At 29.7% G+C, this 24272-nt stretch overlaps 1 protein-coding gene across 1 annotated transcript in view; it reads right to left on the bottom strand.

Annotated features, from left to right (window-relative positions):
• The window catches only part of LOC148302780 (uncharacterized), a gene marked incomplete at its 3' end in the record, with an annotated part of 144353 nt that overhangs the window by 30742 nt on the left and 89339 nt on the right, over positions 1-24272 (bottom strand). The window contains exon 2 of the mRNA XM_088271028.1: positions 9889-10101. Within this exon, the coding sequence (XP_088127154.1) occupies positions 9889-9996 (108 nt within the window). The remainder of the gene's footprint in view (positions 1-9888; positions 10102-24272) is intronic.

Genomic DNA, 24272 nt, shown 5'->3' with positions numbered 1-24272 from the left:
AAAAGAGGCAAGCTTGATAGCGGCTCTCGGGAGGCATGCGAAGTACATGACCAAGCCAACTGAATCGCCTTTTCTTGATGAAAGCTGTGACTGTGATTAATTATTTACTTTTATAATTTATACTTTGAATGACAATTTTTATATTCACGATATAAAGATTACTCAACAATGTAAACTTTTTTCCTGAGTTTGAATTTTAGGGGTAAAATTTTACCCTATAAGAATAAAAATAAACCCTCTTGTGAAAACCAAAAGCCTCTTCTTGGTAAAGCAACTTTTTTTTGTTATATATTGGTATATCAAAGAACATCTTTAAAAATACACGGTAAACTTATCCTCGACTGAAAAAGATCATAAATTTTCATAACGAAATATTCCGTTAGGTTTCTTTGATATTTTTTAAAGAAACATTGCCATCTTAATAATTATGAATAAATAAAACAAGCAATTTGCCATAAAAGCCATTTTAAAATTTAACTTCCAGCGGAATCTTCTTTAAACTTTTTATTCATTTTTCATAACCGTATTTTTTTGTTTGTTGTTTGCAAAGACAGATTGTTGTCGTGCTGTAATCCCTCTACCCACCCCTACCGGAAGCAGCGTGATAGTAAGTTAATAAGTCAGTATTTCTCAAAATTAATAATGTATTAAGATTAAAGAAAACACTTGTTTTTTACCACTTGAATTTTATTAAAAACTACATGTTTCAGAAGTTAAACTTCCATCATTCAGGTCTGTATGTATAATAACTGTTATTATACAGACCTGAATGATGGAAGTTTAACTTCTGAAACATGTAGTCTTTAATGAAACTCAAGTGGTAAAAAACAAGTGTTTTCTTTAAGCATTGTAACATGTCTTACCACAAAGTCAATGCCGAAACAATAAATAAAATATATTAAGATTTAGATTTTTCATTGTAAAAAAACCGATATGCAGAAATTAGAAAAGGGGATATTACATTAGACATATTTGTTCTCTGTTCTATTGTGAGAGATTTGAGAATATATTTAATGAAAATCTTTAATTCTTATAATTGAAAAAATGAAGGTTTTTATTTTTATATAAATATAAATAAATGACCTGTTTTATGTGAGTTTTCCATAAATTCTTGCAGAAAATAAAACAGCAAGTCACTTTGAATACAAACTTTATAGAGAGAGAGAGAGAGAGAAACGTTAAGATTTTCGATTTTAATTCTCACGTATTTTTTATTCATTTTCTTAATAGTATACTTTACGTTTCAAAATACAAATGTGATTCATAGCATACTCGTATATGTGTATACAAAAAAAGTCTAGACTCTTCTATAATTCTTAATTTTTTTAAATAAAATCGTCAAGATTTTCTTTTTATCCTCTTATTATATCGAATCAACCCTGATTTGGAAACACTCAAAATATTATGCATATAATTTATATGCATTAAAAATACCAATATCACAAAACATGCGTTTTCACCGATGTCAAATATTTGGTATAAAATGTCAAGTTTAAGAACTTGAATATGTTTAAAACATATGAAAACGGTCTCTAGAAGCGATTATTTGCAGCATTCAAGTTATTTGCCAGAATTATTTCAAATCAAATCGTTCCAATTAATTAATCACAAGATCGAAATAATGAAGTTTATTAGATTTATATTATCCACTGACACTTCGTGATGGAATTGCATTTTTAATATATTATTAGATTAAAACCAATATTTTTAGCTTTTTAACTTTATTTTTATTTTACCAGCGACCGGGTTTCGTCGTTACCGACATCATCAGACTGGTGATGATGTCGGTAACGACGAAACCCAGTCGCTGGTCAAATAAAAATAAAGTGGAAAAGCTAAAAATATTGGTTTTAATCTAATAATGAAGTTTATGTTGTGTTGTAGTGTAGGCTTGAGTTTTAGGATCGAAAGGACTCTACCATTGTTTCATACCTATTTTCAATAGTAAGACGTTCAGGCTCACTATAAAAAAAGTAAGTAGCCGTGCGTGCTGACCATTACACAATGGAGGCGGATCTACGTATGTAAATATTTTCGAATAAACATTTTCGAGCTCATGGAGTTTTCATGATTTTGGGAGTGAATATAATAACAAAAATTTAGGTGCAAGTATAACAAAATATCTGTCTATTACATTTGTAACGAGCAATCTTTAAGTTGTTTCAAAACGTGTGGATATATAATACATACAATGAAAATCCTTCCCTCGATTTTAAGATCCTTTTTTTAATAACTTTATTCGGCCTTCTCATGACATCTTATTACGTAATTTTCAAAATACATATTGAAAATTTTCATGATTGTACAGATTTTAATAAACATAAAAAGCATGGGCTAAGAAAAAAATGTATTGAGATTAAGATATTTTTGAAAATTTTGTTAAATATTGAGTGTGCCGTAAATATTCAGTTTTTGTTATTGTCAGGTGAATTTGCATATTGAATCCGTCAGATTTCGTAAAGCTTTTTCTCGAAATGAATTAGAATATTTGATTAGGTTTAAACTGTAAAATAAAATATTAACACCAACAACCTGTCAATAATAAATTCATTCGATTGAAAATTGTACTGATCTTTGAAAGGGGCAATTAAATATTTATAAAATAATTACAAACATTAACTAAATTAGCTTTATGACGATAGTGAGAACTGATTACTCGAAAGCAATTTGCATGGTTTGAACAATGGGCGACCATTGTGAAGTTCATGAGAAAATCTTTTATTTTAATGTGTTGAATCAAAATTAATATAAAAAAAATATCGTAGATATAACAGTTTAAGCTAGTACTTAAAAAAAAAACAATTTGTTTTATAAGGTCCCACGTAAACTGATTTTTTCTTCCTTCTACTACGCAATTTGTCATTTTGACTATCTTTGCAGGAGTCTTTTTTGTACTATGAATGAAGAAGTAAGTGATTTAACATCTTTATATTGAAAATAATTGAATTTTCATTCGATTAAAAAAAAAACTTATAAAAACTTTCGGCGGACATAGATTTTTAGTTGCTAAGAGCTAGTAATTTAAGTATGTCTTATCGATTACAAGATCTGTAGAAGTGGTACTTACGAGAAAAGAATTCTAGACAGCCTGAAACCAATAATTACAAGGAAAAGGTAGTTTTGAGATAAAATAATGGTGTCTATAAAAATAGAGATACTAGATAAAGGAGTAACATAATACGAGTTGCAATTTTTTTCTTCAACATTTTTTTCTTCACATTCCATAAAAAAAAATTCATGAGTATGAAATAGTAATAACCATTTTTTTATCGAGGGCTGGAATTATAAAGAGTATTATTGTTTTTAGTTTGAAGCGCAATCATGCAAGTGTGCCGACTTCAATTATAATATCGAACAATACACACCAAAATTAATCGCTCTCTAAATCAATATTAGAAACTGAAAATGTACTCACTTAGCATTTTTTTATTTAAAATACAAGAGAAATATTTGCGTTTTTATTATTTATAAAAAACTTCAATTTCATACTTTTTCTGTGAGCCTAAGCGGCTCATTATTAGAAATAGTGGTAGAGTGGGTTCGAACCGAGAAACTGACTCAAGAGTCGATGACACTAACCACCGGACCATAACCCGGTGCTGAAATAAAATTAGCATTGATTGAAATAAAAGCTGAGCACTCGTTTAATTGAATTATTTAATACATTAAAAAGTACAGTTCTACAGAGATGTCGGTACAATTTTATGGGTAGGTACTATTAGGTTGTAAGAAGGTACGATTTTATGACGACGTTAAACGAAATGTGAACAAAATTTGGTTTTCTTTTCAACAAATATACTTCATACCGACATTTTGCCTTTCATGAATAATTTTGTTTCGTGGACCAAACAATCATGCTTTTGATAAAATATACATTTGTTCTTCTCCATGTATTATGTAAGCTTTGACTTTTTACTAATATAAAATAACATTAACTCTCAAAAGAAGGCAAAGGAAACTTTCGGCATTTAAAATTATTATTTTTCTTGAATAAACAATACATGTTAAGAATCTAAAGAAAAACTGGTTATCGTATCTTAACACTTGTATTACACAAATTGAATTTTATTTCACACGATTTGTTTCGAAAACCACAGATGTTTCCATCGGCAGGCGATCACAAGAACTAACGACCAAAAAATTATTCAAGTAATAGAAGAGTGATTTTTTGCTCGTTTCTAATCACCTGTTGAAGAAAACATTTGTACTTTTCAAAACTAGTCTTACGTAATTAAATGAAACTCATTAAGTAGTATTAAAAAAGTGCTGATTTTAAATTACCGAATTCATTTACTCACATATTGTATAACGCCGAAACTCGGTCACTAATCAAATGAAATAAATGTGGAAAAATTGAATTATGATTATGAATATGGAAAAAAAACATTACTTGCTATTTTATAAACTAACTAACTAACTAACCATAACGCCACTTCTCCGCGGAGGTAGGCAGTGAGAATAGAACGCCACATCAATCTGTCTTACATCTGTCTCTCATACATCTTCCAAGACATACACGCCGATTATTCCGACTCCTGATATGACCACTTTCAAATATTTTATTGTTTATTTTAATATTTATTCGCATTTTACTATAAATAACGATTTTATAGAAAAATAAATATGTACTAAAGTGTACGTGCTACGTTTACTTCCGCTTGAAAATAATGTTGAAACATGGAAATATTACCTCGGTTTATTCTCGGTAAGGTGGTGGAAAAGTCAGTGACATTGTGGGCTGCAGTAGGTAATAAAATACGAGTAAACCTTAGTACTACTGCAGAATAGGATTTCTGATATCACTTTGTCATGACTTGAACTAGATTTAAATATATCTAGAGAGAGGTTGTTGACCCTTACAGGGGATGGGTTCAACATTGATTTGTAACTAAATTGTTCAGAATTTATGTCATGTCGTATGCACCATAGTTGCTTTTAAGAATTCTCTACTGCCATTTGTGAAATTTCATTTGTAAAGTCAAAACTTTTTAATTTTGATGAGCATTTGTATCGTTTTTGATTGCATTTTTTTTTGTAATTTTCATGCTGCATATAATTTAAAAAATATATGTATGCTTTCTCTTTTTTTTAATTTTCCATTCAATCAGGCTAGGTACAGCTAGTATAAAATATTTTATGTGAATTATCAGCCGAAATATAATATTCTTTGATATTTTCTAAAATAAGTACAGTTTTTCATTCACCATATTTTATTTTAAATTTTAAATTATTTTTACAGGGTACAACTAGTTTTGTATTATTTTTAAAACTTTATTGAAATTTTCAAGTATTATTATCATTTTCTTTTATAAATATGCATAACGTTTTATTTAAAAAAAAATATTAAAACAAAGCGGTTTGAAAAAAATTACAAAAACACCCAGACTTAGACACAAGTTTCGCAGTGGACCGTCTTTTCAACTAAGCCACAGCGCCTGTGATATCATATTCATCACAATCCCCGCCAAATAATACCCAAGTCTAAGTTTATCCCACACGTGAACGTTTACATATTAAAATACGAGACAAACCAAAAAAATAATGATGAAATAACAAACCCGCTCTTTTTGTGCAAAAGAAAAAAAGCAAAGAAAGATGAATCTGTGTTATCTTTTCTTTCAGAGCCGAATTTCGTGAAATATGACCTTTGTTAGTGACACGGGGTTCAACATGTTTGGTCTAAAAATATAATCTACTTTAAGATGTTAAATAATGTCATATTATTTTTTGACATCTCATCAAAGATGAAGAAGAATATGGAAGTCTGGGCATTTACGGGGCTGACGACCGTCATCGGCTGGTTTAAGTGATCACTTTACACACGTGTTCACCAATTCTACCCATTATTGACAACCACACTACTCAAATTCTTGGAAGTTCTTTATACATGAACCAATTTAGAAACCTTGTTCGTGAATCACTAGAACTTCACAAGAGACATCTATTGGTGAGATGTAAGGAAGCTTTTTATTAAGCAGAAACTCTTGTATTAGTATGTGAGGTCCGAATCCTGGATTATAATCACACACATGAGAAACGCCAGAAAATACCATTTTCATTTTTATTATTTAAGCTTATAATTTGACCAGACAATTTATTTACAACATTTTGAGTGTGTCCAAATACTTGTTCACAAAATCTGGATTCTCTTCAATTACAGGAGTTATTTTCACATTATTTTTTGACATCACATCAAAGATGAAGAAGAATATGGAAGTCTAGGCATTTTGCCCCGTAAATGCCCAGACCATATTCTTCTTCATCTTTGATGAGATGTCAAAAAATAATATGAAAATAACTCCTGTAATTGGAGAGAATGCAGATTTTGTTAAATAATATCAATTACTATTTTATATCCACATCTAAAAATATTATAAAGTCAATTCCTAAATAAAGTAAAATAAATAATTACATTGTATAAAATTTTTTTAAAAATATGCGTGTAAAGTGTAAATTTTAAGATTCCAGAGAGAGAGTGGATTTTTCGGCATTTGTTGACGATTTTGTAATTTCAGGATACGGAAATGTTTTTTTTAGAATTTAATTGAAAAATGTCTCTCTTTATTAAATTAAATATTTATATTATTCATCAATTTCCATTCATTCATACTCTAAGAAAGAAATTATGAGTTTATGAAAGCTGAAGTGTGACACGAATAATTTATACTAAAAATTTTCTAATTAACGAGAAAATAGGGTTCAATTTTGAAATTTTTCATCCTAAAATGCAATTGATAATTTGCCTATAAATTTCATGTCTCAAACATAGGATTTACAAAAATGGATTTCTGGGGTGTACTTTCATAACCAGGTAATTCTGGTTAGACAAAACCATTTATTTTCGATAACACTATAATGGTATTCTGAGCGAGAGCATTCTGGCATATGTGGCACACTATCATATTTACTAACAACATTTTGAGTGTGTCCAAATACTTGTTCACAAATCTGGATTACCTCCAATTATATGAGTTATTTTTCATATTATTTTTTGACATCACATCAAAGATGAATAAATAATATGGAAGTCACACTAGAAAATATACTAGGTTATTGAATATTTGAGATATAAACAGTATTGGTATATTTAAACCAATGTATTATTGACATACAACATTTTGAGTGTGTACAAATACTATTTCACAAATCTGGATTATATCCAATTATAGGAGTTATTATTCATATAATTTTATGACATCTCAACATATATGAAGAAGTCTGGGCATTTACGAAAAATATATTTAAAAAAAAAGCTTTTTCATCTCACCAATAGATATAGTTTACTGAAAATTCTATTGATTCTTTTTTCTGATGAAATTTTAATAGTTTGCTTGTCAATCATAGGTAAAATTAAACCCCGTAAATGCACCGACTTCCATATTCTTCTCCATCATAGTTGAGATGTCAAAAAAAATACTTTCTGAATTATATGCCAAACGTCCATGTCCAAGAAATCTAGTTACGGCTTATACATCACCGCCTATATTATAGCCCTACTTAGGCTTCAACATTATAAGCTTTATATTCTTTACCAAGTCGTGGGTGGATTTACTTTAAGTTTTAAGTTACTTTTAATTTCATGTCATTCATGTGTGAAAATTCTATGCATGAAAATTTTTGACATCTCGCCAAATCTTGAGATGTCAAATAATAATAATAAAAATAACTCCTAATCGGAGACATTTAGATTTGTGAACAAGTATTTAGACACACTCAATATGTTGTTCAAATATTCTGTCCCAATAAACGGTTTTTTTTCAAATATTTTGAAAAGAATTCATTTGCTGCGGAACTCTAATTTCGTATATAATGATTTTATTTATTGAGCGTCTGAGCAATTGAACCTGAAACATATTAAAATTTCCGTTTTCTTGACTAGAGGTTAAATCCTAAGAGACAAATTAGGAAGAAAAAAAATTTTGATTCAAACGACCTCGATCAGTTTTACATTTAATTTGAAACGTTATTTAAATCATCCATGATACCAGAGTACATCTCATAAACTAGCTTACCATCACGCCGCTTCCTTACAGGGGTAGGCAGAGAGAAAAGAACTCCACACCAATCTGTATTTGCAAACAACCTTCGCCTCTTCCACATTCATGCATCTCAAACAGACGCACTAATTATTCTGACTCCTGACCTTATTACTTTTTTAGTATTCAAAAAACTACCATACCAAGTTTTCCTCGCTCTACCTCTGATTCTGTTACCAACCATATTCGCCCAGTATTTTTTATTCCAACAATAACAAAAAAAAAAATTTATTGGAGATCCCGCATTTCTCCTAATTAAGGTATTTGTCCTCTATTATTACCGTTATGGCTTATTAAATTTTATGACTTTAGGTAGCAAAATTCGTAATGAAAATAGGTTAATTGATACACATACTATAAAACATAATCCAAATTTTCTGTTGAGGTTGTTAACGACTCTAGACATGTATCAAATTTAATATTAAAGGGTAGAAAATACAAAATAAGAGTTAATTACAAATCCTTGTGAATAATTTCTTAGTTTATGCAAGTGAAATATTCGCTACTAAAAATTAAAGCTACTGAAGCGAGTTTCATGTTTAAACAAATACATTACTTAATTCTAGTCATCCTTTTATAAAATCATGTATTTTTAGATGGTTTAAGTGCGCTGATGACATTTTTATTATTTTTATTGGGACTGATAGACAATTGGACACAATTAAACTAATAGCAAAAAATAACGGGGATAAAATGTTAAAAAATAAAATATAAAATGATTTAACTAAAAAATGCATATATTCAGCTTCTAACAATGATTGAATTAAAAATACCCTCCCATATCCAACCTGCATATAATACAAATAATAATTTACATTAAATCCTCGATACCTCAAAATCGAAAATAGATATATTACAAAAAAGTGGTATTTATGAAAAAATATAAAGACCAAACCGCGAGAAATTTTAGGATTAGAATTAAAGAACATCGTAGCGGTCTTGTTAGTAATTATTTTTCGGAATTTACGAATCACATAATAGATACAAATCACTCACTCTACTCTCATAAATTAAAATTATAACACCTTGTACCACATAAAGGCCAAATTATGAATTATTTAGAAAATTTTAAAAACCAAAAAAACCTTAATTCTAATAATAATTTATTATATAATATGTTGTTTCAAAATTCTTTACCTTTGCTTTCCATTTTTCCATTACTTTCAAACATCGCCCCCTTGACTGATAATATATATTTTATTTATATAAAATTGATGATAATAAGGAATGCAAAGGAAAATGAGAGTTTAGGAAAGGAGATAGAGGGAAAAACTAAGGGATGAGATTTGATGGACAGTTAAGATTCTAATGATAGATAGAGTATCTTAAAAAGCTATGCATTCCAGATGAATTGGTTGATAGACGTCTCACGCTTCGATCGGCTACAACAAGTCTGATGGGCAAAGTGATCGTACCAGCTCGCAACCAGCGCGCTGGTACACTAAATTTATCGAGTTTGCTGTTGTTGCGTGCTTTTGCGGGACCGTTGACGTAAAATGCTCTTCCACCAATGGTTAGAAACAGTGAGAGTAAGATGATCTTTAAGAAAAAACTAAAAACACATTCGTATTTTTATTAAATTATTAAGTATTTGTAATTTTATTTTTACAAAAAAAACTTCTATTTCCAACCCAAACTATTCCATTTTCTATTCCAAACCACGGGACCACAGCCCGACACAAATACTTCGCAAGATCATTTCCCCTATCATCTTTTCCCCAATTCAATTGACAGCTAAGCGTCCCAGTTTGCGAAAATGGCGATACATAAATTATCCAAAATCAATATTATTATTATAGTAATGTCTCAGATGTCACAGTGATAATGAAATAAAATTGAGAGAGTTACTTACCGTATCCTGACGACGACTCCCTCGCAGGCTCAGCCTCGACTTCCAATCGCGACGGCGGTTGGTGCTCTCCGAACTGAACGACCTGGTGATGTTGGTCGGGTCCGACATCTTAAGTTTAAGCGCTTTTAATATCAGAGTACTAATCACTATCACTTCTACCCTAAATTCCTCACCCCCTTAGGGCTCGGCCATAACGGCCCACAATCTAAAGATCTAATAGGATAGTAAAAAAAATCAATTATAAATTACTATTTATAGGTTTGTAGATCTCCAATTGAATTTAAGTATTAAATGTAAAATCAAACAATTATTTTTTTCAGTCCACAAAGTTGTATTTTATTGTTGAAAAAACAAATAAAAATCAATTTCGTGACAATTGTTAGTTATGGCATTTTCAAACGAATGTCTTTTAAAAATGCCATAACAAGGCGAAACATTTGTCACAAAATTGATTTTTAAGTGTTTTTTCAACAAAAAAATACAACTTAGCAGACTCAAAAATCAGTGTTAGATTTATTTAACATTTAAAACATAAAATAACAATTGTTATTCAAGAAAATATATCAATGGGAATTTTAAAGTACAGGGCTGCGCAAAATTAATCACCTTTGCGGTTGACGCTATAATTTTCGCAAATGTCAATCATATTTGACATTTGTGACCTAGAAAGCTGCAGTGTACAAACATATTGACAAAAGGGCACAAATATTTGACACTTGACGAATTTCATCTCTTTCGCTCAACAGGAAAAGTTTTAAACGCCCAAATAAAGATTTTCATCACCTAAAATCACATATATTTAATAAATGATTTTGTGTGATACAAATGATTTAGAAAAATGTTTTATTAAAAAAAAAAAAAAAAAAAAATTGATGATTAATTTTGTACCATTCTAAATCTGTTTGTATACTGCAGCTGTCTAGTTCACAAATGTCAAATATGTATTGTTGACGTACGACGCCATATGTTAAAATCATAACATCTTCCGATAGGGTGACTAATATTGTGCCACCCTGTATTTGTTTTTTTTTCAGTGCAAATATTGTTTTGAGAACATTTTTCATTCGTTTGGTTGCAATTCATAACATTTTATTGTCTTTATCAGTGGTTCCCAAAATGGCCCTTACGGATCACCGGGTGTCACCGGGATTATTCAGGAGGTCCGTGGAAAATTAAAATTTATTCGGGGGTTTTTGAATAACGTCAGCGGGTCCGCAAAAGGTTTAATAGTTTTTAAAAAATTCGACACTTTTTTATTAACATATAAGTTTTAATAAATAAGTAGCTATTTTTCATACGAACTTCGTCAACGGTAATAATCCGTTATTCTGCACTGTTGATTTTATTTTTGAAATTCGCGGCAGAAAATACTTCTCCAACAATACGTTTTATTTTAATGTTATTTTAACGTCATCATTTAACCCTTTAAGACATCAGAGTTAAATTTGTAATTGTTCAATTATGAATTTATGTAGTTGTTCACCCGGATGACGTATTTTTGTTTTGTCTATAAAAAGGGGTTCATGGACAAAAAAAAAAAGAGTTTGGGAACCACTGGTCTTAGAAGTCGACATCAATATGAGATATGTTTCTAACGGAATGATATTTGACAGTTCGATATCACCACGAAAGAAAAATATTAAAAAGAAGAGCAAAAGAAATGGCTTATTTGTTTTCATCACTCTATAACGAGATTTTTTAAACAATATTACGGATATATATCTTTATTTTTCATATACTCTTGCGGGTAAAAAGCCTCAAGCAATCTTAGAACTAGGGAAATTAGATTACGAGGCAATTTAAATTTATATCCCAGGATTCCTCCAGTATTCAACTAAATATCATTAATATCTTGCATTGAATCTCTGCTGAATTTTCCGTAATAATATTTTATACGATTAAACGCGAATAATTTGAACCCGTCAGAAAATTGTACTTATTTTCTCGTCGCCTCGACAGTGTGAAGTCTCTTATCATGAGAGATGTCCTGCACGAAGCATTTTTAAAGACTTTTAAGGTAAACTTTTAAGATAGTAAAGCTCATTTTGAAACCGCTTTCAGTTTGCTTATCGAATAATAAAATGCTGTCGCCTTTTCGAAAATATGCATTTTTTTCACACACACATAAACATGAGCATTTGGACACAAAGTGTTTTTTCTAAGTGATTTCAGAAAAGATGATTTATTTATTTCATTTCTTAAGAAAGAGTACTTCCAATATTTATATTTTGGCTTTATATTCAACGTTAGTACAAATTAACTTTTTGAACATTATGTCAAAAAAAAAATAATATTAACTTTTTCTAAAATTATTACACGTAATTTACCAACGTTTCAATAACAATATTTGCACGTGTCGAATATTTATTTTAAGAACTGTCGTAAGAAGTGGCTTATGTTTTAAGTAATAGTTATATGGCAACACGCAACAGACATAATTTATTATGCATGTTTAACCGCTAATAATTTCTTCAAATTACTTTAAGAATAATTTTTAATAAGTATAATAATTTTTTATAATTTTTTTTAATAAGTGTAATAAAGTATAATAATAAGTATATAATTTTAAGTGATTTTTATAATATTTAAGTATGTATTGTATATCTTTTTGGCAACTAACTGTTTAAGAAATTTTTGTCAAACTTTGACCATTTGTGTTTCATGAGAAACATTAATATTTTTTTTGTTTAAACGTGAATATATATTTTTGATTTGATATTTTATTGCAATCCTCAAAATTAATCCATGGTTGGTAGATCGAGCAAGTGAAATTCTTTATATTCTGCCCTCCTGTTATCTGAAAAAAAGAGAAACACACATTAATATGATTTCACAATAAGTTTACTTTGTAAATTATTAGTATAAATAATGGTATAAAGCTAACCATTATTCATACCTTTTAAAGCAAAAATCAACGTTATATTTATACAAATGTATTTATATGAGTTAGCGTATTAAAAAATCTCCTTCACGAAAAAAAAAGATAGGAAATGTTACACAACTAGGTATTAAATTACCTCATTATTTTCCTTTGGTCAAAAATGTGTTCAAACTTTTGACAAATTTAAAAAGCCTTTGTTTTTTGATATATCAGACTTTTATAAATTCCCAAGTGAAATATAAAAAAAGAACCTATATATTTCGTTAAGAAATTGTGAAAACTTTTACACATTCATTGAAAATATTTTAGTTGGTTCCCACAAAAACTAAATCAGTTCGAGGATTCGATCCATACAAAAAAATAATACGTGTGGGTCGTTTTTCTTTACAATCGTTTATATTATGTAGCTTCAATACGTTATATCCAAAAGAATACAAAGGAGAAACCCAAATTAAGGTTTAAGAAGAATCGATGGCGAGGGACAGAATTTACGTTTATATATATATATATATATATATATAATATATATATATATATATATATTTATATATATATATATATATATATATATATATATATATATATATATATATAAATATATATATATATATATATATATATATATATATATATAAATATATATTTATATTTATATATATATATATATATATATATATATATATATATATATATATATATATATATATATATATATATATATATATATATATATATATATTGATGTATATATATATATATATATATATATATATATATATATATATATATATATATATGTACCTATATATATAGTTTGCTTAGGCGAAAATTAATTAATTCACGATTATTAATTAAAATCAAGACGTGTGAACATCCTTTGCGTACCGAGGATACATTGATGCTTGGAATTATGTAATTATCGCGTCATGTACGTTTGGGGGAAGGGTGGCTCCCCGTGATTCTCTTTGTGATTTTTTTTTCTGACGTAAGAGGGTACGTGTTAAATATAAAGTACAGGAAAAATCGATTGATCAATTGTCATTTCCTCTTAGCGTTGAGAAAAATGAGTATAATATATAGTATAGTATAACTTTGGGACTCTTATATTAATTATTACAGTTACATAACACATCATATTAGAAAAAGGCGGAGAAATTATGACATTTTTACTTCTTCTGGGATGTTTTCAATATTTTTTAAAAAATGCAAACGGCGTATGAAAATACATCATTTTCATATACCTTATAGATTGATTTGATTTTAAGGGAAAATATTATTTCTAAGTGAAATTTAAATTTCACACGGTTGGATATTACTACAATGTATCTGCCAAATAAATAAATGAAATGATTGGTATTTTTAAATAATAATAAAAAAATTACATTTCTAAGCATCAAATAATAAATTACATTTTACATCGGGTGTTGATGTCGGTTACGACGAAACCCGGTCGTTGGTCAAATAAAATTTATGTCGAAAAAACTATACGGTTGTTATTTTATTATATATAATCAAATGGTTAAATTGCTTGCCGACTGTTGTAATAAGTCCAGATGAATTTTATGCTTTACCTCATATCTTTTGTACATTTTTCCATGCAACAATTTTACAAAAAGTTTAAGAAATTCTTAAAGAAGAACGCTTAAATTTAAATAGCTACGTTTGTAATTTCATCGATGTGAGTCACGGATATAAAGCTATCCTGTAATGTTACTCCAGAATCTCTAATCTCGGATACTATAACGAGATTCCCAATATTTAGACAGTAATCGTATATAATTGGTCATTTAAACGAAAATTTAACACAGATATTTGTCTAAATTTTAATATATTGATATCTCAACAAATAAAAAGAATAATATTATTCTTAAAAATCAATTTGTATTATTCTTATAACATTTTGAGTCCGTCCAAATACTTGTTTGCAAATCTGGATTACGTCCAGTTAAAATAGTTATTTTTTTGACATCTCGTCAAAGACAAAGAAAAATATGGAAGTCTGGGCATTTATGTGGCTGACGACCGTCATAGGCTAGTTTAAGTGATCAGCCTATGACGGCGTCAGCCCCGTAAATGCTCAGACTTCCATATTCTTCTTCATCTTTGACGAGATGTCATAAAATAATATGTAAAATAACTCCTAGAATTGGAGATAATCCAGATCTATGAACAAGTATTTGGACAAACTCAAAATGTTTTATGTCAACAATACATTGATTTAAATATACCAATACTGTTATATCTCAAATATTCAATAACCTTGTTTTTACCATTTTTTTTTTATTTATTGTATTCAAATATAATATAATGAGAATATAATTTAAGTACCATATTTAAACTTGTTTTCATGAAATAATTTTCCTGACATAATATTTATTCATAATATCAACAAGACTTTCGGCGAAATGAGCAGACATTATTACAAAATAAACGAAAACGTCCGAAGTGCTGAAATTGTTTACATTGATTTTCGCACGATTTTACTACTTCCATTATCATCTTACCCCAGTGAGAGTCAGGGATTTTATTAAAGAAGTATATTTTCTTCTCTCGAAAAGTAAACGAGTTTATCTCGTGTTTATCATAGTTCAGTAATTCAGACAATCCATTCATAAGCACGGTTAAATAACACACTAAGTTTTTATCAAGAATGGGATATTTCAACATTTTCTTACCAATTTCCCGAATTTCCCAAACAAATTTTGTGGAATTGTTTAATTGGCTTTTTTTTTAACCTAACTTTTTTTTGTTAACGTAATGTAATGTTTATTATTGTTAATGTAACTATTGTTTACTATATCATTTTTTTATATGTAAGCTGTACAATTTCCGAATAAATAAACAATTTTTTTTTTTTAATATTTTTAATATGAGATCACATTTTTTTACAGATTTGTTATAGACAAACATATGTATTTTTATTTTACATTTTTTTACTTACTTTTTTTTTAATAAAAGCTTATAATTATATATTATATTATACTGAGTATGTATGAGGAAATGCATGAACTTGGAATAGGCAAAGAATGTTTACAAAGACGGAGTTTCTGAGGACGGACTCTCTGCCTACTTCTGCGGGGAAGCGGTGTGATGGCTAGTTAGTTAGTTAATTATATATAATATTTTAAGTGTGTCTCAATACTTATTCATGAATCTGGATTATCTCCAATTATAGATGTTATTTTTCATAGTATTTTTTTGACATGATGAAGAAAAATGCTGATTCAGGATTCGGACCTCACATGCAAATATAAGAGTTTCTACTCAATAAAAAGCTTCTTCATCACACCAATGGATGTCTCTCGTGAAATATTCTAGTGATTCTTGTACGATTTTTCGAAATTGGATCATATATATAAATCTTCCGAGAGTTAAGTAGTGTGGTTGTCAATCGTGGGTAGAATTGGTAAATACTATACGTGTGTAAAGTGATCACTTAAACCAGCATATGACGGCCGTAAGCCCCATTAATGCCAAGACTTCCATATTCATCTTCATCTTTGTCGAGATGTCAAAAAAAGAATAAAACAGTAGCTAGTCCAACTCACAAAAACTTACAGTACGAGTACAGTAAGACAACATAGATATTATAATTCTACTCTAATATATATTTTTCATAAAACAAACGAACTTTAACCACCACGTTTTTTTCCGCAGGGGTAGACAGAGAGAATAGAACGCCACACAGGCGAGGATTGTCATTGCAAACAATCCTCGCCTTTTCCACATGCACGCATATATTCATACATACCCGCTGATTATTCCAACCTCTGACTTGACTTCTTTTAAGTATTTGAAAAAGTTGATCACGCTAAATTTACTTTGGTCTTCCTCTGCTTCTTTTACCAACCACGTTCGACTCAAAAAAATGTTTTACTTTTCTTTTTTCACTCCTTTGATTCACATGCTCAAATAATCTCAATACGCCTTAAATAAGAAAAAGTCCGTAACAATCCGTAACAATTTCACTAAAGTGAAATTGTTACGGTCTGACTTTTTTTCAAAAATAAACTCAACTAACAATTTCACTTTATTATACATTTGACCAGATCATGGAGTGATTATTCCGAAACCGGTAGTCACCAAGTTGTGTTTTTTAAAATGGTATTACGCAAAGTGAACGACAAACGACAAGGAGTGAGTTATATTACAAATACATTGAACATATGTGTCTGTGTGCTTGTGTGTGTGTGTGTGTGTGTGTGTGTGTGTGTGTGTGTGTGTGAGAGAGAGAGAGAGAGAGAGAGAGAGAGAGTGTGTGTTTGTGTTTGTATATGAAATACAAATTCATAGATTACCCTACAAAACATCAGGTAGTTAACAATCAAGTTTAAATAATAATAGGATTCCTAAAAAAAAGGAAATTTCACATCGCTACGAGTAAAACGCGTCGAACAATCTATTATTATACCACCCGTAGTCTATATATTTAGTACAAATGGATGAATGTCTGTTGTGTAATTATTTTTGGCATGTTAAAAGAATTAATACCACGGACTTTAGATATACAATGTTCGCCGATCGAAGACGTGGAATTGTATACACTATATAAAAATGTTCTTAAACCAATGGCATTTAAATTCGATCATTCGACAGGCCAGATAGTTCGGAATCGTTTTCGTAATTTTTAAATTGGTTGTGGTGGGATATCCACCAAGTCTTACATTAACTTTTTGGAAAATAAAAATAGTTTTTTTTTATCAATTTGACTACCGTTTAGTCTTTCGTGTATTTTGTAAGGTCTTGCATTTTCGACATGTTTCTTCAGTTATTATATGACAACCATAAATATTTGTCTTCTTCTAACCATTATTTGTCATTATTTGTCCGCCTCCGTAGTGTAATGGTCAGCATGCTCGCCTACCGTTCTGGAGGTCCCGGGTTCGATTCCCAGGGGGGTTTAATAAATATAAGTGATTTTTTCACTCTAATATTTATTCAATATTACACTGGACTGGTACGTGAAGTGGAGGGCTGATCACCTTTCCTTCATGAGCAATCGATCGAGATAACACTGCGTTTATATGAAGCAGTGCCCTATGCACCATTGGGGTGCGGTAAAGGTTTTATATTTAACCATTATTTACACCCCAATGGTACATAGGGCACTGCATCATATCATATCACTGATAACACATCAAGGAAAGGTGATTAGCCCTCCGCTTCAGGTACTAGTCCAGGGTAATATTGATTAAATATTAGAGAGAAAAAATCACTAATATATTTTTTAGCCCCTCCCCCCTGGGAATCGAACCCGTGATTCCCCAGAAATTTCGTAAACATGTCAATTTGTAATCATTCTACTGGTTTGATTTTCGTATTACATTGAAGAGTTGAATAACATTCAAGAGTTATTTGACATTATAAAACGCAAATATCCGTTTGTTCAAAATGTTTAATCCTCTAAAGTAATTCAATGGTTGTTTTGATATTTTGACTCAAAGTTATATTCAGTTATAGCAACAAACATGTTTTGTGTTGAAAAAACTTATTTCATTGACCGTAAAGGAAGCACCATCCCATAAACGGGGGGGGACTAGGAATCGAACCCGGGACCTCCAGAGCGCTAGCCGAGCGTGCTAATTACACTACGGAGGTGGACAAATAAATATATGTAATACTAATAAAATAAAAATTAATTATTATGACTCAACAGAATTTCCGCCAACAATTTGAAATTGGTTTGATAAGCCAATATGCAAGTTTATTCGCAAAGTACATATTGCAGAATTTGGTATACTCCAACAACCCATCAAAACGTGTGTTTAACTGGGCGTTATAAGCCCTGCATATTATATAACAATGCGAATATGTGCCAGTACTTATCTAATTCCTACCTCATGTATGTTAGTATCACCCTGTGGGATATTCTCCATTTGAACATGGCATAACGAGTACGGTAAACCCCCCTACAACGTTGACATAGGTAACCCTTTATCTTAGGGAATTTTAAAAAACATTTTGAGTGTGTCCAAGTACTTGTTCAAAAATCTAGATTAAACAAGAGTTTCTGCTCAATAAAAAAGCTTTTTCACCAACAGACGTCTCTTGTGAAAATTCTTGTGATCCTCGTACAGTGTTTCGAATTGAATCATTTATATAAAACTTCCAAGAATTTAAGAAGTGTGGTTGTCAATCATGGGTTTAATTGGTGAATATTACACATGCGTAAAGGGATCAATTAAACCAGCCTATGACTTAGATATTCTTCATCATCTATGTTGAGATGTCAAAAAATAATAGGAAGTTTTAATATGTATTTTTACATCTTACAATATATTAATGAATCATTTAAAAATTAAATATAATTTTAAAACATTAACTTTCCTTTAACGTCCCCTCCTATATCGCAGAACCTGTCTCAGCGTTATATGGGGATTTACTGTACAATATAAACTGATTAAACACGGATATTATTAATTATTATAACGATTAAGAGCTCTTGTAATTAGAGTATAGGTAAATATTTTAACATTGTTTGAGTAGTTTAATATAAAATAAACTGTATTACAAAATAAAATCTTTTTATGGGTATTGAAACTATTGTTACAAAATGTAAACTATAATGAATATAAATCTCAGATTATATATCATTAATATTTAAGAAAAATAATGATTTTGAACATTTTTACTGACATATTGTACATATAGCTATTCATTCAAATAATTATGCGATTTAAAAAAATATTTGATTGACTTATTTAACAGCATTTTATCAAAATAGCACACATTTATTTTCTAAATATTCCAACTTCAATTTGTGTCCTTAGAAAAATAGCAGTGAAAGAAAATCGTAAAAAAAATGATCTCCTCATCTAAGATAAAGCCTGTGATGGTCAACACGCTCTGCTACTGTATTGGTGGTCCTGGGCTCGATTCCCAGGGAGGGGGTCAAATAAATGTAAGAAATTTCTTCACTGTAATATTTATGCAATATAACTCTGGATTGGTACCTGAAGCGGAGGGCTGATCACCTTTACTTCATGTGTTGACGATCAACACTGCGTTTATGTAATGCATTTCCATATGCACCATCGGGTGCAGATGAGAGTTAGAAGTTAAGTGAAGTTAATTCACTTATAGGAACATAATGAATTAAAATACGAACTGGGATCATCGGTAGGAAAAATGGGGTTAATTTTGAGCTTTTGTAGGATTTTTTTCGAAATATTAAATTTAGGTGTACCCAAAGATGGGTATGAATTTTTTCGCCTAATTTTGTAATGTTTCATTTGTTAAATGATTGCAAAGTTACATTATCTAGTGCATGTCAGACCTCGGCTATTGATGCGTGTTTGTTCTGCATCCCCTAGTGCATGTTGGTCCTCGGGTTGACCAAAATCGCATGTGATAAACATTTTGTGTAGTTTTAAGTGTGTGAATCGTGTTATGATGGTGACGTGTAGTATTGTTTTAATGCTGTAGTAGTGATTGTCTTGTCGAAGAGACAAGTGCGTCTCGAAACTGGTACACATAAAAATCTCGGTGAGTGGTTATATACTAATATTACTAACATTTTTGTAAAAAAAAAATTATGTAATTGGGTAACGCACCCTAATCTTAACACCCAACCATTTATTAAAACGTACACAGTTTTGATAAAATTATAACATTTTACCCCAAAAAATTAATACAATTATGTACTTATTTCAGGCAGAATTACGTTTTAAACATATAATAACACTATTGTCCCTTTTCATACTTTTCATATTACTAAAACTTTATATTATTTCCATATAAAATATTCAAATATAAAATACATGAGCAAGTGTTTTATTCATTACATCTATCTACAGATTTCTATAAAAACACATAAAATACATAAAAATATATATATATATATATATATATATATATATATATATATATATATATATATATATATATATATATATATATATATATATATATATATATATATATATTATAAACTGTCATTTGTAGAAATAAACAATGAAAGCAATTCATTTTAGTAATGATGTAGTTAAAAGTAAGCATCTTTTTTAATCTTATTTAGTAACAAAGTATAGGAACTCCTTAAGGTGTCAATAAATGGGTGGTTTACCCTATTATCATTTGTACTATCAAATTAAATCGCAATCTACATTAAAGCTCGCAATCGTTTTGACTAACTCAGTGTTACTATGCATATTAAAGAAAATAAGTATCAAGCGAAATTATTTTTTTTTGTCTTTAAACTCTTGCCACTACCGTCGTTGACACTTTCTTGAGTAAATAGTAACTAACTGCTAAGGCACACGCCAACTGCTCTCCGGGGTTGTAAAAGAGACCCTGAATGAAAGGCTCCGAAGGTATTGATTTTGGAGTTTGGCCAAATATGAAAATAGCTGAAACCCGTGAAAAATATAGCGGTCGCGCCCTTGACCGTCTTGCCTACTTAGTGAGAAAGTACTTGACTTTGAATGTCTGCATTCGGCTTCCTTAATATGTAACATATATGGCCATTAAAGCGTAACACTCTATTCCCCTCTGCATTCTCATTTTACAAGCGGAAATTTTATGATTGGGGCTGGGTTTAACCATTGATTGTAATATTTTTAACATCTTAACATAGATAAAGAAGAATTTGATAGTCTGGGCATATACAAGGATTATGAACTGTCATAGGCTGATAAAGTGATCTCATTACACACGTGCAACCTTTACCCTTCTACCCATGATTGATAACTACACTACTCAATTTTTCCTCCTACATTTATCATTAATATCATGATTCTGTACGTGTGAAATCACTAGAGCTATCTATGGTTGGATTGAAAAGGGTTTATTTGGCAGACCCTTTTATTAAGATGTATGCCAGATCCGAACCGGACTATTTCACGTAATGGAAAACGCCAGAATATATGATTGTCAATTTTATGCACCTTTTAATTTGACCGGTTATATTATTAAAATAATTTTTAAATACACTTATAAATATTGTATGAAAAACTATTGTAAAAAAAACCGAGGTATTTAAAAGTATCAGAGGAAAAATCTGTGAATTAGAGCAAGAATGTTTATGGAGCTGGTTTTGTATTTCAAATATGCATACATGTTTCATTACTGCATATCATAGTATCATATTGAAATGATATTAATATTGAAATACCGAGTGATAAATTCGACATGAATATTTCGTAATTAATACCAAGTTTCGACAAGAATATTCTGCAGATAATATTCAAAGAGAAGAGTAATTTATCTTTTAATGTTAGTCAAATGACTAAATAATAAATAAAACGATTTTTAATGTAGTTTGTTTTTTAATTAAAGTTAGGCGTGATATAAATACATCGCAATCCATCCGACGATTACGAACAAAACTTTCATAATAAAGAAGCCAACTTCAGTATCTTTCAGCATCTTAATGCTAAGGTTACCTTAGTAAAATTTACTCGAAGCATTTTGAACTCGGCTTAAGACTTAAGGGTTAAGTTGCTGGAGTAGAGGCGTAAAGTACTTGATAATTTTCGTAAAAGGGTGAATCATTACTTGAAGGTTGTTAAGAATTTATGAACGTTCTATGAAGGAATGGTCCATTTTTCATTGTTAAGTATCGTTGTTAGGCAAGTCTGTTTGAAAATCGACCTAGCAGAAGTAAAGCTTGCTTAGCACGAAAAATTTTATCGTCTCCATAAAAGCTCTGTGTCAAATATGATATTTGATATTTACTATGCCTATATCTAGTAAGATCTTGATTTAACGCATTATATATTTGTGTAAATATATATGTATATATATATGTACACCTCTGATTAATGGTCAACACGCTCGGCTACTGGACTGGAGGTCCCGGGTTCGATTCCTGGAGCCCCCCTGCGAGTTAAATAAATAAAAGTGATTTTTTCACTGTTATTTTTATTCAATATTGCCCTGGACTAATTAATACCTGAAGCAAATGGCTTATCACCTTTTCTTTGTGTGTTTACTATCAAGATAACACTACGTTAATATGCGTGCAGTGCTCTTTGCACCACCTGGTGCGGATAAGGGTTTTAGGAAGAAGAGTACGAAAATATATCTGAACACAGAACTAAAATAAAAAAAATATTGAAAATGGATAGATTTTACCACAAAGTGACTGCACAAATAAATTAATGATATATTTATGTTTACGTAGGACCCAATTTCAAAATCTATTTCATCTTAATTACATTTAGTGACATTACAATAGTCTTCGTATTAGGATAAGGCTGAAGTATTTGAATAATCCCGTTTAATTAGAACTTCGATTGTACGTTTACTTATTACAATATAACATGTGTGTATCTATGTACGTGTACGAGTACATGTATTATATTATCCAACCACCCTTTAGGTAATATTTTACGAAAATTGCTCTATGTAAATTATCCAAAAATGTTATTATTATCCATGAACGAATTAGATTTTACAACATTTTGAGTGTGTCCAAATACTTATTTACAAATCTGAATTATCTCCAATAAGGAGTTGTTTTTCATATTATTTTGACATCTCAATGTGTGTGATTATAATCCAGTATTCAGACCTCACATATAAATGAAAAAGTTTCTCCTCAATAAAAAGTTTCTTTCGTTTCACCATCGATGTCTCTAATGAAATTCTAGTCAATTCAAGCAATACGTTTCGAATTTGAACAATACAGAACTTCCAAGTTTTTGAGTAGTGTGGTTATGGGTTAGTTGAATTAGTTGGGTTAGTTGAATTAGTAAGTGTTACACGCGTAAAGTGATCACTTAAACTAGCCTATGACGGTCGTAAGCCCTGTAAATGCCAAGATTTCCATATTCTTCTTCATCTATGTTAAGATGTCAAACAAAAAGTTTTTTTAAAACCTAACAATAACACGATTTTCAATATTTGAACCTTAAAAATTAAATTAATACTATTTGTTTTTGATATCTTTAAAACGATGAAGAAGAATATGGAGGTCTTGACATTTATCGGGTTTGCGACCAGTCTTGGTTGGTTTGAGTGATCACGTGTAACAATCACTATTCTACACATGATTAACAATTACAATTTAAATACAATGCTGTTTAAATTTCGTTTGATATATTTATGCCTCAATGGAAAACATATATGATTGAATTTAGTTATTGAATTAAGTTTTTTAAAGTGGAAAACCCTAATGAATATCATATTTTATCTTCTTTGTTTATGTTGAGATATTTACAACCTCAAAAAGTCTTTAAGAAATGCTAAACCTAAAATTTGGACACACTCACAATATTATGAATAAATAAAGCATATTAAAATATTTGAGATACCCTACTTATTGGAACACCGGCTGGCTATATTTTTCTTTGTTAAAATGAAAACCTAGAAATTTCATACCAAATATTTTGTAATGATTATACATCAATGAATTCCCTCAACAAGGGGATTAGTGTTGCATTTGCAAAATTAATTTATACTATAATAAGCATCGGATAAATATTAAAAGGTGGAACATCTTTGTCTTAACTGTTAAAAGCTCTAAAATTAACGATTAAAATACCTTGTGTTTATTTTATTA

This window comes from Brachycentrus maculatus, unplaced genomic scaffold, assembly GCF_059751285.1.
Source record: "Brachycentrus maculatus isolate JH-2025_06_01 unplaced genomic scaffold, ASM5975128v1 h1tg000412l, whole genome shotgun sequence".
NCBI classification, from domain to species: domain Eukaryota; kingdom Metazoa; phylum Arthropoda; class Insecta; order Trichoptera; family Brachycentridae; genus Brachycentrus; species Brachycentrus maculatus.
Note: the sequence above shows the minus strand (reverse complement) of the source record. Positions and strands in the feature narration are given on the sequence as shown.